The following is a 17,043-nucleotide window of genomic DNA, read 5'->3' on the forward strand; positions in this document are numbered from 1 at the left end:
CCTTTCTTCTCTCCTCTTCCAATATCTCTATAGACTTCTGTCCTCTGCCCAGAGACCCACAGGCCTTGCTTAATTCTGAAAAGTAATCAGGGCTTGCTTACTGGCCCAGTAAAATTGAATTAACTCTAAAACACAAAGCCCCACATCTATGCTCCCATGACAATAAAGAAGAGTAGGATTTTCCTGGCTGGTGTCTTTGATCTTATATTGGCAGCCTACAGGGAAAGTGCTCTCACGGTGAAAGTCTCTGACCCCTTTACAGTTGCTTATATATCAGTAGTGAGGCCAGAAAAGATGTACCTGGGACCCCAAAAAAGTTAGAAAGAAAAGGGAGATTGCCTCTTACACAGAGTCTAGACTTGGGTCAATATTCCCCATGATCCACTGTTAATAATTTATGTGTTCTCTGCCATCTCTATGTATCAGCTTCCTAAAAGCAATCCTTAGCTGATGGCTATGGATTCTGACATAGGAATACCTGAAATGAGTCCCTTTGAAACACATACTGAGTCTCCATGATTACCAAGTTATTCTTTTTTTTTGAGGCAGAGTCTCACTCTGTTGCCCAGGCTGGAGTGCAGTGGTACAATCTCGGCTCACCACAACCTCCACCTCCCGGGTTCAAGCGATTCTCCTGCCTCAGCCTCCCAAGTAGCTGGGACTACAGACATGCACCACCATGTCCAGTTAATTTTTTTTTTTTTAGTAGAGATGGGGTTTCACTATGTTGGCAAGGCTGGTCTTGAACTCCTGACCTTATGATCCATCTGCCTCAGCCTCCCAAAGTGCTGGGATTACAGGCGTGAGCCACCGCACCTGACCTACCTATTCTTATACATCTCTTAGATTCAAAACATACTATGCACAAGCCTGCCACCAAACAGTCCTCTGAAACCTTCCCTATTACAGATGACACAGGTCTCTAAACTTTTGACACAAGTAATTCTAACACTGAATTGGGTACTGTCGCATTTTTCAAAAGCGCTATGTGGATGATTTGACTCAACATGGAAGACTGAGGCTATGTCTTACACTCATTATTTTCCACCCCACTCTTAAGTGCCAGCATAGTGCTAAGCACACAGTAGGTGCTCATTATTTGTCTAATTAAAAAAAAATTAAGGCTGTAGCTTAATATAGCCTCAGGATATGTGCATGCCTATGTGTGTGTGTGTGTGTATGTGTGTGTGTGATTACTCATAACTACATTTAGTTCTAAAAATAAAATTAATCAATATAAGCTTATGTAAGTTAATGCACAAATATATTTCCTCAAATTCACACAGGATACTCAAATATAGATGTATAAATTTGTGGTCCCACTGTGATTCTCCATATGTGTAACAAGAAAATAAAAGGCATAATACAGCTGTGAAATAGCTGATGAGTTTCTATTTTAAGCTGATTTTTCACCAGAAGTATAGTTTCTGCTGCCAAAGTAAAGTATAAATGTATTTGTATATGTTTGGAAAATAAATGATTTGTGACATGTATTGGTCACTTGTGCTCTGATGGGGATAGACCCTTTGGTTATCCACATATTTATCACATTCCTGGACTTTGTTTTATATCTAAAAGGTGGACTAAAAGCAAATATTCATATGCTGAATCATACCTTTCTCATTAAATAATCAAGCCTTAAAAAATGTGACCTCAGAACCACTTTTAAAAATCATATATAATATGCTAAAAGACTGTTAAGCTCATATCCTCTCACTCTGCTAGAATGGTAAAGGAATTTTCTACTTTAGTTTACTTCATGCGAAAAAAGAGCTCTAAGCTCCAGAGTAAAATAACTGGCTGCTATGACTTTGAAACAGTAAGAGATCTCTTTAGTTGGACTGCTATGCTTTTTAAAAAAAATTCTCATATCACAAGAACAGGAAGCAGAAACAAACAGCTGTTTAATTCAACTATTCACAATACAGAACATTTATAACTTAGTCACTGAAACACGCATTTCTTAGGCCACTCCTAGAATATGGGAATAGTTGTTACATAAAATACTGTTTTATAATTATGTTAATAAGAAAAAGCATTTTACCTGTTCCAAGAGGGGAAAAAAGCTCCTCATTGAGTATCCTTTGTCCCTAGAACAGAATGGTAAAGTCTTGGGCCTGGTTCTTCTACTGTAGAGCAATTCTTCCCCAGTCACCCTCCAGGGAATGACAGAAAATGTGAAGAACTTCAGAGACTAGAATCATATTCAAACTTTCCTTGAAAGTAGCTATAATGAACACTAATACCTTTTTTAAAAGGCCAAATTAGGTAACTTCTTTAAGTGGATCATCCAGCAAAAGCCAATGAACCTGACTACAAGCTATTTTTTTCTTTTCTCAAAAATCTTCATAAAAATATATTAACTCAAATTTAGAATGCTTCTCATCTCCATCCACAGTATTGCAATAAAAACATTTAAAGAGTATTTAGTTATAAAAAGTAGCTAAATGTCTTCTCATGGTCTTGATTTTTCTGTGCTCTATGCCCTAATTTTAATATAGCAACTGCACTTCAGTAAGATCCAGTCCAAAGATTTTTTAAAAAAACTATAATGTACATGAAGCTTTTAAAAGGCAACATCATTAAGAAAGTAATTTCCAAATACTGGGGAGAAAAAAAAAGGCTTTGACCTCCTTGATGAAATGCCATATTCAGAACAGGGGCAGAACCCCATGCTATGCAAAGGGTCATTCTTCCTCCTCTTCCTAGCTATTCTTAGGAAGCTTTCCTTGTATAAAAAGAAAAGGTCCTAAGTTAACAACTCAACTTTATGTACATCTGCACACACAAATATACAAGAAAGTCCACTGACTTCATTCCTCTACTGGTGTAGTGATGTTTTCAAATACTTTGTGAAATCCAGAGGCGATTCAGTAGCAACTTCACTGGAGTATCTTTTGATTAGCTGATTTAAATCTTCATTCAAAAATGAATCCCCTTGTAAAACTTTACCCTGGGAAAATATTTAAAGTATGAGTTAGAAGTTACTTATGCTATAAGCTAAAGTCAACCTGTGAACAAAGTTGAAAACGGCAACAGCTGACACCAACACATGCAACACAATGACACATGCTTGGTAAGGTCTTAGACATATCCTATATTGAATGAAACAGTTTCATGACCATCTCTAGAATTTCAACCTCAAATATCCATCCTATGATGAACTCCTAAACATTAAAAAAAAAAAAAAAACTGCCTATAAAATAATTAAGCAAACTGGAGTTAGAGTTATTGAGATACATTGGCTTCTATCTCTTCTTTTAAAAAAATGAAAAATATCCCATACCTTTATTTTGGGGTTTGAAGATTCAACAGGAGGATTGAATGTCATTTCTGCCATGCTATACGCTTCAAAAAGTTCAGCAGCAGATCTAAATCACAAACACAAATGTAAAGATACCACCACATCTGTGTAACTGAAAAATAATTAGATTATACTCAGAGAATGATTCATTCTTTTTTTTTTTTTTTTTTGAGACGGAGTCTCGCTCTGTCGCCCAGGCTGGAGTGCAGTGACCGGATCTCAGCTCACTGCAAGCTCCGCCTCCCGGGTTTACGCCATTCTCTCGCCTCAGCCTCCCGAGTAGCTGGGACTACAGGCGCCCGCCATCTCGCCCGGCTAATTTTTTGTATTTTTTTTTTAGTAGAGACGGGGTTTCACCGTGTTAGCCAGGATGGTCTCGATCTCCTGACCTCGTGATCCGCCCGTCTCGGCCTCCCAAAGTGCTGGGATTACAGGCTTGAGCCACCGCGCCCGGCCGATTCATTCTTAACCCATATATTAAGGTATAAGATAGTCCTGCTTTTGAAACTAACCAACCAACCCAGTCACTTAACAAATTCTAAATTCCCACGTAATGTCAACATTATTCAACTAAATCCACCTCACAGAGGTTTGGTATACATTTAGCAATACAGGCATAGACTCCAGAGAGAAAGCTAAGCTGAAGAAGTTCAGTTCGGTGTGATCAAATCCCAACCCACTGATAATGCAACTGAGTCTATCTTAGTCATGGGAGCCAGAGGACTGAAGCATGGAGTCATTCTCCACAGACTTAGAACACAGCTCAACTCTTTGCTACTGGCCTGGATAAAAAACAAGGAAAGGCCATTCAGGACAGAATACATGTCTATACCCACGGCGTGTAAATGAATCCTTTATGATTTGGAATTAGTTCACACTCTCCAAAACAGATAGGCAAGGGCCTACGAGGGTAGCAATTAGGCTCACATCCCAATACTCATTCTCCAGAAGCCCACTATGAGTCTCCTTTCTTTCTTAAGCCTTTGGCATAAGCCCATTCCTCATGCTTCTCCACAAAGGACACATCTTTCCTTAGCAAAACTGCTAAAGAAAACATGTCATAAAATGATCATTATGAAGAGTGACAAAGAATTGTTTTCTCCTTTTTTCTTCTTTTAATAAACAAGGCTGTTGGGGTGAAGACTGGGGACACATGAGAAGTGTGAGGGAAGAAAAAGTAAATGGCCATTTTTTTTAATAAGGAAAAAAGTTATCTCCACCCTACTCAGAAGGGTTCATGGAAAACTGCAGAGCTCTTGCCTCATGTAGAGGAGGCAGCAAATGACTGACTACTGTCATGTAAAATACAAGCCAATGTCACCAAACCTCCCAGTACTTCAAGAAAAGCAGGAAATGTGAATTTCAGATGAATTCTTTCAATATTTAAAAGACAGCAACTAATTCAATTTTTATCAAACTCTTGAGGCCAGAAAAATCAGCCTGGCCCAAAAGTCACCAATCTGTGATCTCTGAATTATAGAAACCAATGGGCTTGCAAAAGGAAAAACCCTACAGCAAAATATTAATTCCGGGTAATAAGTACACTGTAAGGTGCTATAGTTTGAATGTCCCCTCCAAAATTCAGACATGGAAACTTAACAGTCAATGTGATGGTATTAAGAGGTGAAAGCTTGAAAAGGTGATTAAGCCATGAATGGGATTAATCCATTTATGCCTACTACTGTCCTAAGCTTTTAGGAGTTGTTTATATCCTACTGCTCAAGGTCATCACCTAGGTCTGATTTTTCACACACAAAAAAATTTGCCACCTCTGGCATAAATGGGTTAAAGTCTTTATAGAAGAGGCTTCATGAACTTAAGCTGTGGCCCTGCTCCCCTTCTGTCCTGTCTGCCATGTGAGGGTGTGGGGTTCCTCCCCTCCAGAAGATGCAGCAACAAGATGCCACCTCAGAAGCAGAGAGGCACCCTCGTCAGTCAACCAAACCTACCAGCACCCTGATCTTCAACTTCCAACCTCCAAAATTGTGAGAAATAAATTTCTGTTCTTTTTTTTCAGACAGAGTTTCGCTCTTGTCGCCCAGGCTGGAGTGCAATGGCGAGATCTCAACTCACTGCAACCTCCGCCTCCTGGGTTCAAGCGATTCTCCTGCCTCAGCTTCCCAAGTAGCTGGGACTACAGGAACCCACCACCACGCCTGGCTAATTTTTGTATTTTTAGTAGAGATGGGGTTTCACCATGTTGGCCAGGCTAGTCCTAAACTCCTGACCTCAGGTGATCCACCCGCCTCGGCCTCCCAAAGTGCTGGGATTACAGGTGTGAACCACCGAGCCTGGCCCTCTGTTGTTTATAAATTACTCAGGCCTAGGCATTTTTTATGGTACCATAAATGGACTGAGGGATTTTTTGTACCATTTTCTCTCTTTCTCTGTATAACTGAAGTATTTCCTGTCTGTATGCAAAAAAAGGTAATTACTGGCTGGGCACAGTAGCTCACGTCTGTAATCCCAGCACTATAGGAGGCCAAGGCATGTGGATTACCTGAGGTCAGGAGTTCGAGACCAGCCTGGCCAGCATGGTGAAATCCCATCTCTACAAAAATTACAAAAATTAGCCGGGCATGGTGGCGGGTGCCTGTAATCCCAGCTACTCGGGAAAAGTCAACAGTTCAGGGAAAAGAAGATTCTTTTAACAGGAACTTTTCCTCATCTGGGTGTGAGGTGGGTGCTGGAAGTACCCATCCAAGCTGCTTACAGGTCAGAAGGTAGTCTGCAAGGGCCAAAAAAAGAAACAGCTGCCCTTCTGGATGGCAGTGTTCCAAAGCACCTCTTTTCTTCCCTCTCCTCATTTTTTTTTTTTCTCCTCTTCTTGCCCTAACAGGACCATTCAAAAAAAAAAAAAAAGAGAGAGCAAGAAAGCAAGGAAACTTAATTTGGTTGACCTGTGTTTTATCTTCACATGAAGCACCTATAGCCATAGATTATTCACTGTTGAACCTGAGTGATGGGGGGCATATGGACATTCACTATGCCATTCTACTATCCTGTATGTGTGAAACTTTTCATGATTAAAAAAATGTTTTTCAAGTTGAATGACAGAAGAAGAAAAAAAATGTTTTAAGTGATTAACAAAATCATAGCATGTTTTATTTCAGAACAATTCAGGAATATGAAGCAAGACCAATCCAGATACCCAACTGGCACTTTACATTTTGTAATATATTACTTTATAAAACAGACGTCTCATAGTAAGTGGCTATCAGCTGAATTTTGTAGTTTTAGAATAAGGCAATGCTAAATATTACCTTCGACTCAACTCTGGTTTGAGTGCTCCAGAGCCTTCAGAAGGTGCTCCAGCGATCAGGTGGGCTGCAAATCTCTGCACTATGGGATGATAATGCCTCTGAAGGGGAAACAGGACAATCACATTTTGCACAGTTCAGTCCTTTACAAAAAAAAAAAACACTAGCCACAGCAAAGATTTTCTTAAATAAAATTACACAAAATTGTTTTTCAGCACCTATGTATAGTATATGTAATTCATTAGAAGCACATAGCCACAGGAATATTCTTTGCTCATAGGATTAAAACACAAATCAAGTTACCAGTGAAGTAGTTTATCTTGCTTTTACAATATAAATAGAAAAATCAAAAAGCAATTCCTCATTCCGAGTGAAAAAAGTTAATTTACAACAGGTTACCTCCCACTTCTGTTTTCTACAAGTCTCACTCTAATGTTGTCCATACTGTAGGATCACTGTATAGGTGAAACCATCTTGAAAGAGGTAGGCTTACTAAAGTCTCCTAGGATAGGACTCAACAAAAATGTACCTGATAACGAATCCTCTGAAGAGTGTTAGGGAAAGATTTCAATAAAGGGAAAGATTTCAGTAAATCTTCCACAACCTCACCCTACAGAACTGACAGTTTTCTGCTTCCTTAGAAAATGTACCTCGGCCGGGCGCGGTGGCTCAAGCCTGTAATCCCAGCACTTTGGGAGGCCGAGATGGGTGGATCACGAGGTCAGGAGATCGAGACCATCCTGGCTAACATGGTGAAACCCCGTCTCTACTAAAAATACAAAAACTAGCCGGGCGAGGTGGCGGGCGCCTGTAGTCCCAGCTACTAGGGAGGCTGAGGCAGGAGAATGGCGTAAACCCAGGAGGCGGAGCTTGCAGTGAGCTGAGATCCGGCCACTGCACTCCAGTCCGGGCGACAGAGCGAGACTCCGCCTCAAAAAAAAAAAAAAAAAAAAAAAAGAAAATGTACCTCAACAGCTTAAAAAATAGTAAGAGCAAAGTAAAATGTAGCATACTAACACAGGAATTCTAAAAAAAGCAGCCTCAGAACAAAATATAATTAAGTACTCTGGCAATAACAACTATTTGAAGGAAAACTGGAAAACAATTGTTCACACACATCCCCCAAAAGAAAAAAAACAGGGCCACTCTTACCCGCAGAGTGTGTAGTTCCCACAGAGCAGTGTTCTGAGCATTGCAGTACTCAGGCTCGTCCAGTTCAGGGAGGAAAACTCCACTTCCCTGAGATTCACTGTCAAGCAGTAGATCTGTTTTGGGGAAAGTCTGCAAAAATGTCACATAAAAAGAATTGGTTAAATGAACATTGTTAATGTAAAAGGTGTTACTGGTTTGTAGTTGTATGTGTATTTAAATTTATGGTTGTATAAGAGCTTTGGCATAAAGTCTTTACACCTAGTTTTAATAACAAACAATTTAAGTTTATATCGTAAGAACAAGAGTTGCAAAAAAAATTTTATCTTTGCTTGCCTTGAAAATGTTATCTTGCAAAAGAAAACACTATTCTTTTCACCTTGCAATCCCACTTTTAGAAATCTGATGGAAATAATTACATCAGATAAATACAAAAAGATATTCACTATAGCATCATTTGTAATAGCAAAAAAAGAAATATCCTATATCAAGAGAAATAGAAAAACCAGACTGCCTACATTTGAGTATCACTTCTACCACTGACTGGCACTGCTACTCAAGACAAGACTCCAGACCTCAGTTTTCCCACATGTAAAACAGGAAGAAGAATAGTAGCTACCTCAGAGTTATGAAAATTAAATTTTTGTAAGGCATTAACAGTGGAAGGCACATAGTCAAAACTATGTGTTCGTTAAGCAAAGAACTAAATAAACATTACATAGACATTAAAGAGATAACAGTAGTGACATTATGTGTTTACCACGATTAAAATGCTAAGATTAAAAAAGTGGTAGAATATATAGCATAATCCTCTTTCCATTAAAATACAAAGTTGTGTTGTTTCTATGTGTATGTGTTTATATATGAACTTTAAAAGACTGCTGGAAAAATACCCACCAAATGATAAATGGATACCCACCTAATGACACTCTGAGAAGCGTCAATAGGTACAAAATGCTTTTTTTCAATTTCATATAATTCTTTTGTCACCTGATTTTGTTACAAGTGTGAATTACTTCTGTAATTGAAATAATATAAAAAGGGGGAAAGACATGCATCAAACAAACAAAAAATCACTGCATTATAAGAACTTAGCACTGTTCATCTGTGTCACTACTTACATGCATTAATATTCTGGTAGTTGCTAAAATGCCAATACTTGAATTTGGAAGAACATGAAGAGCAAGGGTACAAAGGCGTTTGATGAAGGCAAGAGCTCGCTGCTGAGAAACTTGCTTTCTGCGCTTAGTCAGCATGACATCAAGGCACTGGAGTACAATCTTAACACCTTCATTGGTAGCACCTAAAACAGCAGACATATCCTTCAGAGCTGTTCTCATTATTTTTTCATTATGCAACTGGACTGAACTTCAGATAAACCCAAGATAAACTTTTGTACCTGGCCCAAACCATTTCTCTAATCAATGAGGTAGTGCTATACTGCTAAGGAGATACAGCGGGCTATACTTACTGCATCTCCAGTCAATTCCAGAAGCTCTTTCTCTAAGTCTTACATGAGATTAAATACAGATGCATGGCACTGGCAAGTCAGCATTTTATGTACCTGTTCCTATTTCTCATTTGTCTACAATGACTGGTCGTAACATATTCTTAAAACATAAATACATATAAAAGAAACATTATCTAAACATACATACCTGCATGTAATTTGAATAGTGTTTTGTAGAGGTGTGTGTAGAATTTCATTGGATCAATATTCAGAACATCACCTTTGAAATGACAACAAACACCAATTAGGTATGTTGTAGCATTCAAAGGTAAGGCAAACGAAACTTGAGATTAAGAAAATACCTTACCTTGTCCAGAAAGAATATGAAAAGCAGTCTGGACACAGTGAAGACTTTCTTGATAGCTTAGGTCCTTAAAAAAAAGGAGGGGGTGAGGGAGGATGGAATATTAAGAATGATAATTACCATTTATATCTTTTAAAAAGGCCTTTAAGGCCAGGAGCAATGACTCATGACTGTAATCCCAACAATTTGGGAGGCTGAGGCAAGATCATTTGAGCCCAGGAGTTCAAGACCAGCTTGAGCAACATGGCAAAAACCCATCTCTACAAAAAATAGAAAAATCAGCCAGGTATGGTGCCACACACCTGTAGTCCCAGCTACTCAAGAGACTGAAGTGGGAGGATTGCCTGAGCCCCAGGAGGTCGAGGCTGCAGTGAGTTGTAGTTGCACCACTGCACTCCAGCCTGGGCAACTGAGTGAGACCCTATCTCAAAAAAGAAGAAAAAAGACCTGCATGTATGAGGTCTGCAAGTATGAGGCAGATTGACAGGGTGACTATAGTTTACAATAATCTATAATCTATTTCAAAATAGCTAGGGGGGAAGAATTTGAATGGTTGTCACATAAAGACACATATTTAAGGTGACTGATATCCCAAGTAAAATCTTTACAAACTATATTATACACATATATTTAATTATCACATACACCCTGAAACCATGTACATCTATTATGCATCAATTAAAAAAAAAAGAAAACAGGTTAGGCAACCCTCCTGTTTAAAACTCTCCAATGCTTGAAAACGTTCTACATCTTGATTGTGGTGGTAATCATATGATCATAGGCCTTTGTCAAAATTCATAAACTGTACATCTAAAAGGGGTGAGTTTTACTGTATACAAAATATATCTCAATAAACCTGACAAATTTTTAAAACAGTAATTACCATTTATATCCTAAAAAGTAATTTATTACTACTTACACCAGACTCGATGAGAGTATGAAGAACTACTAACAGATCATCAAAAAATTCCACATTTATAAGGTGAGCAAATCTGGAATCAAACAAAACTTAATCAATGAACTAAAAGCAGAAATAAAGCTGGCAGAAATTAAGCTTGACTCTAAACCTGTATTTTTAATATTCTTTATTTCAAAAGGTTAGCTATGAAAGAGATGACAATTATTGATACTTTTCATTAATTCAGACTGGCCTAGTCAACAATTCATGCACCACTGAACACTAAACTCAGTAGAAACATATGAGGCATTGAACAAACCAAAAATATTTCAAAAATCCTTCTGCACTGAGAAAGAAATTACCAGAAGCAAACAACTTCCTGAGGAAAAGTTCACTAGGTATCCAGCAGGATCAGCTCTAAGACAACAGGTGGTGGGAAGAGAGACGAGGAAAGATTCTGCTGCTTACAAGAATATGGACCTTATGACAGCTTTAAGGATAAAATGGAAAGAATACTGGACCCTTAATTACCTGCATGATCCTGGGTAACTCACTTAACTGTCCCAGGCCTCTATTTGTAGAAATAACTGAGACCACACAATAGGGTAAAAAGGAATCATATGAGCTGCTAAATTTGAGAGTTACTCCATATACTATATTAGACACTGAAGTAGGTTAAAGTCAGGATATCTCTTCAATATTAGTGAGGAGTCTTTGATCTATGTAAATCTTAGAAGAATAAAAGACCTTATGAGTGATATATTCCATGCGTATTGGTACAACTTTTTGGAGAAGCAATTTGGCAATTATTTATCAAAATTTAAAATGAGCATACCCTCTGATCTGGCAATACATGCACACACGTGCACGAAGATATACAGACGCGCACGCGCGCGCAAGTATTTCCAGTGCAAATAGGGGACTGACCTATATATCTAGTACAATATATCTATAAAATGGAGTACTATAAATTTTTTTTTTTTTTTGAGATGGAGTATTGCTCTGTCGCCCAGGCTGGAGTGCAGTGGCACCATCTCGGCTCACTGTAAGCTCCGCCTCCTGGGTTCACGCCATTCTCCTGCCTCAGCCTCCCAAGTAGCTGGGACTATAGGCGCCCACCACCACACCCAGCTAATTTTTCGTATTTTTTTAGTAGAGACGGGGTTTCACCATGTTAGCCAGGATCGTCTCAATCTCCTGACCTTGTGATCCACCCACCTCGGCCTAGTATTATAAATTTTTTAAAAATTAAGTGATATATATGTGATAAGGGAGAGGTACCAAAAGTAACTGTTTACAAAACCAAAAAAAAAAGCAGGTTACAGGACACTAAACATAGCATGATTCCATTTGCATGAAAGATGGCAGGCAGGTGGGGTGCGATGGCTCATGCCTGTAATCCCAGTACTTTGGGAGGCCAAGGCGGATGGATCACCTGAGGTCAGGAGTTCGAGACCAGCCTGGCCAACCTGAGGAAACCCCATCTTTACTAAAACTACAGAAATTAGCCAGGTGTGATGGCACACACCTATAGTCTCAGCTACTCGGGAGGCTGAGGCAAGTGACTGCTTGAACCTGGGATGTGGAGGCTGTAGTCAGCTCAGATTACATCACTGAACTCCAGCATGGGCAACAGAGCAAGACACTATCTCCAAAAAAAAAAAAAAAAAAATGATGGCAGAAGGCACGCAGACAGACTACATACATATATAGGAGGGGGAGCTTGCGATTTTAAATTGTATATTCTTTTGCATTTTTAAATTTCAAACGTTTTAAATGAGCATATATTATTTTTTAAACTTTTTAAAATAAAGGAATTAGTCATTAAAAAACAAATAGCTGGGTTGAGCATGGTGGCTCACACCTATAATCCTAGCACTCTGTGAGGCCAAGGTTGGAGGATGACTCACTCAGGAGTTCAAGATCAGCCTGGGCAGTATGGTGAGAGCTTGTCTCTATTTAAAAACAAAAACAGCAGGTCCTACACAATGTAGGAATAATCCCTTCTCTGATCAACCTCTTTGAAGATTTTCAACCACAAGGACCATATCACCATATAAGGAAATGCATACCATTGCCAAATAGCTCCAGTTATTAGAAAGTGATTTCTAATGATGAACAGAGCTTACCTGTTCTATATCTTCTAGCCATCAGTCCTATTTCCAACTCTATTCCTAAAGCTATGCTGCCAACAATGGTAGCCACTAGCCACATGTGGCTATTAGACACTTAAAATGTAGCTAGTCCAAATTAAGACACCGGCATAAAATATGTGTTCGAAAACACGTGATGAAAAAACACCAAACATCCCATTAATGTTTAATATTGTGTTAAAAGGGCCGGGCGCGGTGGCTCAAGCCTGTAATCCCAGCACTTTGGGAGGCCGAGACGGGCGGATCACGAGGTCAGGAGATCGAGACCATCCTGGCTAACACAGTGAAACCCCGTCTCTACTAAAAATACAAAAAAAAAAACTAGCTGGGCGAGGTGGCGGGCGCCTGTAGTCCCAGCTGCTCGGGAGGCTGAGGCAGGAGAATGGCGTAAACCCGGGAGGCGGAGCTTGCAGTGAGCTGAGATCCGGCCACTGCACTCCAGTCCGGGCGACAGAGCGAGACACCGCCTCAAAAAAAAAAAAAAAAAAAAAAAAAAAAATTTGTGTTAAAAGACTTTAGATAAATCCAGTAAAATATATAAAAATTAATTTCATGTGTTTTTTACCTTTTTAATGTGGCTAATATAAAATTTTAAATTATACATGTAAGTTCACATTATATTTTTACCAAATAGCAATGTTCTATAGGATACCACCTCAAAAAATTGTGGAACGCTATCATGACAACCACAAACCTTACTCTAGCTCACATCCTGACAAGGCCATTAGTGTTGAGTGAATACATAAAAAGATCTATCTTAGCAGAAACAGATTACACAGAACTAGAGAAATGATGTACAGCCGGGTTAAAATAGACTTAAGAGTCATCTACATGATCCACTCAAATTATGACGATAGGTAATTGACTACACAGTGCAGAAAGAGTCAAGAACTGAGAGATTTAACCTTAGGAACACCTCGAATTTAGTAGGCAGAAAGAAGGAGTTGGTATAGAAGATTTTAAAAATAAAAGGTTTGAGATAAGAAAATCAAAAAAGGCCAGTTATGAATAGCTTCAAGGAAAGGCTGGTGACAAACAGAAAGGAATGAGAACTGAGGATAATGGGCCATCATTAGGGAACCCTCTAAAATTCTTTGGTCTTTCCTGTTTAGAAAGAATCTAGAAGATTTCAACCTACACAGCCCTTACTTGGCAAGACCTTCTAGAACTGCTGGCAGGAGAGGTGACCTCTGGGCCTTCTTCAATATTCTGAAGTAGGTTACAAACACAATATTCAGAGTCTCTGTATGCTGGCAGAGGAGACAGACAAAATGACTTTAGGATAACCTGGTATGGTTTCTACTGAGTGAGCATAACTATGACTTCAACAGGTTAAACTTCTTTTTCCCTACCCATGCCTCCCCACAATGCAATCTTTGAAATTTTTAACAAAACAGAAAGAAGACATACATCCTGTGATGTAGTTCATAAAACTAGCACTAATCACATCATAGTTTCCCACACACCACAAAAGTCACACATCTAAGCCTCATGAAAGAAACTAAAATTACACAGCTACAAGCTGAAACAATAAATTTCTAGTTTAAACAATTTAATGCATTTTAAAAGCATAACAGAATATGAAACTGCCTACCAGTTTAAGTTTTTTCTCAGTACTCTCTGAAGCTTCTGCCTCTCGAAGCTCTCGCTCTAGTTTCTCTTCTGCTTTCTTCCACTGAAAATAGATTGAAAAAAAAATCTAAGAGTATATACCAGAGTGAAAAAAGCAGAGGCAGAATACGTAAATGTCATAAAACATATACAGTAATACCACATATTGTCTATGAATGCAAATATAAACAAAAGTAGAGAAACATGGACGGGAAGTATATATAAACCAAATTAAAGATGGTGTCTCCTGGGAGGAAAGCAGAAGAATGAAATTGGAGACAGAAAAGAAATTCCTACTCTCTCACGTATGGTTTCTCTCTCTTCCAGGAAAAAAACTAAAGTAAATCTATTAATATTTGCTCACTCTAAATAGTAGATATCTGGGATATGCTATCATTTTCTATAATTAAAGTTCTTCAAACAAAAGGAAAGAACATGTTGAGCCCAAAATAGTTAAATCACCTATAACTTAGAAGCCAGTCACCAACAATACTTCCCTAACATATTTACATACAATGCATCAAACCAGATACTATAAAGAAATTCAATAAAATATCCTTTTTCTTCTACTTCCTAATGCTGTAAGAGCAGTAAATGATAATTTCTAAGCTGCCTGAGGCACAGGGAACTGAGAAATTGTTTCCTTCTCTCATGAGAAGTTGTTAAAGAGCTGCCATGTTCTTACTGGTCTTTGTTTCCCCACCACATCTATAAACATGCTCTTCCTAACAGAGCTATCCAACCTGCACTAGGATAGTATGATATAAATAGTTAAAATATTTATCTTCTTTTGTTCACAATTATTAAGTCTATTTTGACACTTCCATCACGTTTTCAAACTTAGACCCACTCAAACATAAATATCCCGAGATTACTTTTGTTTTTAAAAGCAACTTGATCCCTCTAATGAACTGTTTAGAAATGTTCTGTGCTGTGATAACAGTAATAGTGATGATGGTGGTGGTAGTAAAAACTAATGTTTATAAAGCCTGCCAAGTGTTTTATAAGCATCATCTCATTTAAACTGCACGATTACCCTGCAAGGTAGGTATTATTATTAGCCCCATTTCTCCAAAAAAAAAAAAAAAAAGTTTCCAAACTTTCAGTAAATAAACAAGGGGCTGAAATTTCAACCCAAGTTTAAAATACAAACCAATAAAGAAACAAGATTCAATTAACAGAAACTCACTTTGCTGCCAACTTCATGTGAATGCATCTTTTCTGTTAAGTAAGGAATCTGTGTATCACAACTCTAAATTGATCTAAAAAGCCAAACGATAAAAGCCAGCATGGCAAAAATATCTTTTCATCTATTGCTCTCCTTGCCAATCATTATCAGTTAAAATTGATTTAAGAAAACATTTTTTTGCAGTAACTGGGAAAGATAGAATTCTCTAAATGATGTATTTCAAAACTTGTATATTTATGATTTAACTGATTTTTACCTGTGACTATAAGTTTAAGATCAAATAAACAGAAAAATTTAAATGAAACAAAAGGGGAAATAAGTCAAACCTTTCTCTGCATTCTTGATAGAGATTTTCTCTTTTCTTTGAAAGTCATAAATTTTTTTGGTTTATTAATGTCTTCTGTATCTTTTTTCACTTCTACTTCCTTGATTCTTAGGCATAAAAATGTTTTTAACATCTAATATTGAAAAAAAACACAAATATACAGCTTAATATTTATATTGACCTCAAAAACTTTACATAGAAAAGTACTTAACAGTGTTATTTCCCTCATTTAAGATAAAAAACCTTTAAGCATCTTATAACATCTTACACCAAGTTCTTTTATCTGTATGCTATATTCAATAACTTGTGTCTATGGAAGGACAGGAGCAAATATACAAAAAGGACACTAGCAAATACTAGCTAAATATACAAAACTTTCTTTGCAGTTCATTGAGTATGAGGAAGAGACAAAGCATGCCAACAGGATGACAAAGAGAAAATAGGCCAGAAAAAGGTTTGGACCACTATGGGAGAAGAAGATACACAAATTGCTGGGCCCTGTCCCCAGAGTTTCTGATTCAGTAGGTCTGAGCTGAGCCCCAGAATTTGCATTCTAATTCCCAGCTGATGCTGGTTCGGGGACAAAAATAAAAATTATTGCTTTATGCTATTCAAAAATTCAGAAACTAATTTAGAAACTGGTGTTTTGTGTGATACAGCAAATTTCTCATACTCAAACACTAAGAACAAAAGGGGTTTAAAATGCTACACTTTCTCTGGATGAAATCACCCTACTGACCTCCTGCAGGCACAGAAGCATTCCTGGAAAAAACCTTGAGAAATACAGGTTTGTATTATTTTGATGTTCCAATATGCACATCTGGAAGAAAGCTGAGTATCTGAGATTAGAGGGCTAAAAGCACAGAACGAAACAAGGAATAACTAAAGGCACAAAGAGTGAACCTGGGCCGGGCGCGGTGGCTCAAGCCTGTAATCCCAGCACTTTGGGAGGCCGAGACGGGTGGATCACGAGGTCAGGAGATCGAGACCATCCTGGCTAACACAGTGAAATCCCGTCTCTACTAAAAAAAATACAAAAAACTAGCCAGGTGAGGTGGCGGGCGCCTGTAGTCCAGGCTACTGGGGAGGCTGAGGCAGGAGAATGGCGTAAACCCAGGAGGCGGAGCTTGCAGTGAGTGAGCTGAGATCCGGCCACTGCACTCCAGCCTGGGCGGCAGAGCGAGACTCCGTCTCAAAAAAAAAAAAAAAAAAAAAAAAGAGTGAACCTGAAGTCATTTTAGGTATCAGAAAGATCAACTCTGAATATTCTGTAGGTACTGTATGTGCTCAAAATATCACCTACCAAGGAAAAATAACTCCAAGTCAAAGGATGTGGTTTT

At 38.3% G+C, this 17,043-nt stretch overlaps 1 protein-coding gene across 3 annotated transcripts in view; it reads right to left on the reverse strand.

Annotated features, from left to right (window-relative positions):
• Positions 1 to 1,881: 1,881 nt before the first annotated feature.
• Positions 1,882 to 17,043, reverse strand: part of NOC3L (NOC3 like DNA replication regulator) — a 31,378-nt gene continuing 16,216 nt past the window's right edge. For all 3 annotated transcript variants that reach the window (XM_033225030.1, XM_033225036.1, XM_033225021.1), the window contains 11 exons: positions 15,705 to 15,836; positions 14,173 to 14,253; positions 13,728 to 13,828; positions 10,447 to 10,519; positions 9,531 to 9,594; positions 9,372 to 9,443; positions 8,835 to 9,016; positions 7,717 to 7,845; positions 6,568 to 6,665; positions 3,287 to 3,371; positions 1,882 to 2,953 (listed from right to left, as the gene is read on the reverse strand). In XM_033225030.1, coding sequence (XP_033080921.1) covers positions 2,822 to 2,953; positions 3,287 to 3,371; positions 6,568 to 6,665; positions 7,717 to 7,845; positions 8,835 to 9,016; positions 9,372 to 9,443; positions 9,531 to 9,594; positions 10,447 to 10,519; positions 13,728 to 13,828; positions 14,173 to 14,253; positions 15,705 to 15,836 — 1,149 coding nt within the window. In that variant the 3' untranslated portion in view covers positions 1,882 to 2,821. The remainder of the gene's footprint in view (positions 2,954 to 3,286; positions 3,372 to 6,567; positions 6,666 to 7,716; positions 7,846 to 8,834; positions 9,017 to 9,371; positions 9,444 to 9,530; positions 9,595 to 10,446; positions 10,520 to 13,727; positions 13,829 to 14,172; positions 14,254 to 15,704; positions 15,837 to 17,043) is intronic.

Source organism: Trachypithecus francoisi, unplaced genomic scaffold (assembly GCF_009764315.1).
Source record: "Trachypithecus francoisi isolate TF-2019V2 unplaced genomic scaffold, Tfra_2.0 Contig01436, whole genome shotgun sequence".
Lineage (NCBI taxonomy): Eukaryota > Metazoa > Chordata > Mammalia > Primates > Cercopithecidae > Trachypithecus > Trachypithecus francoisi.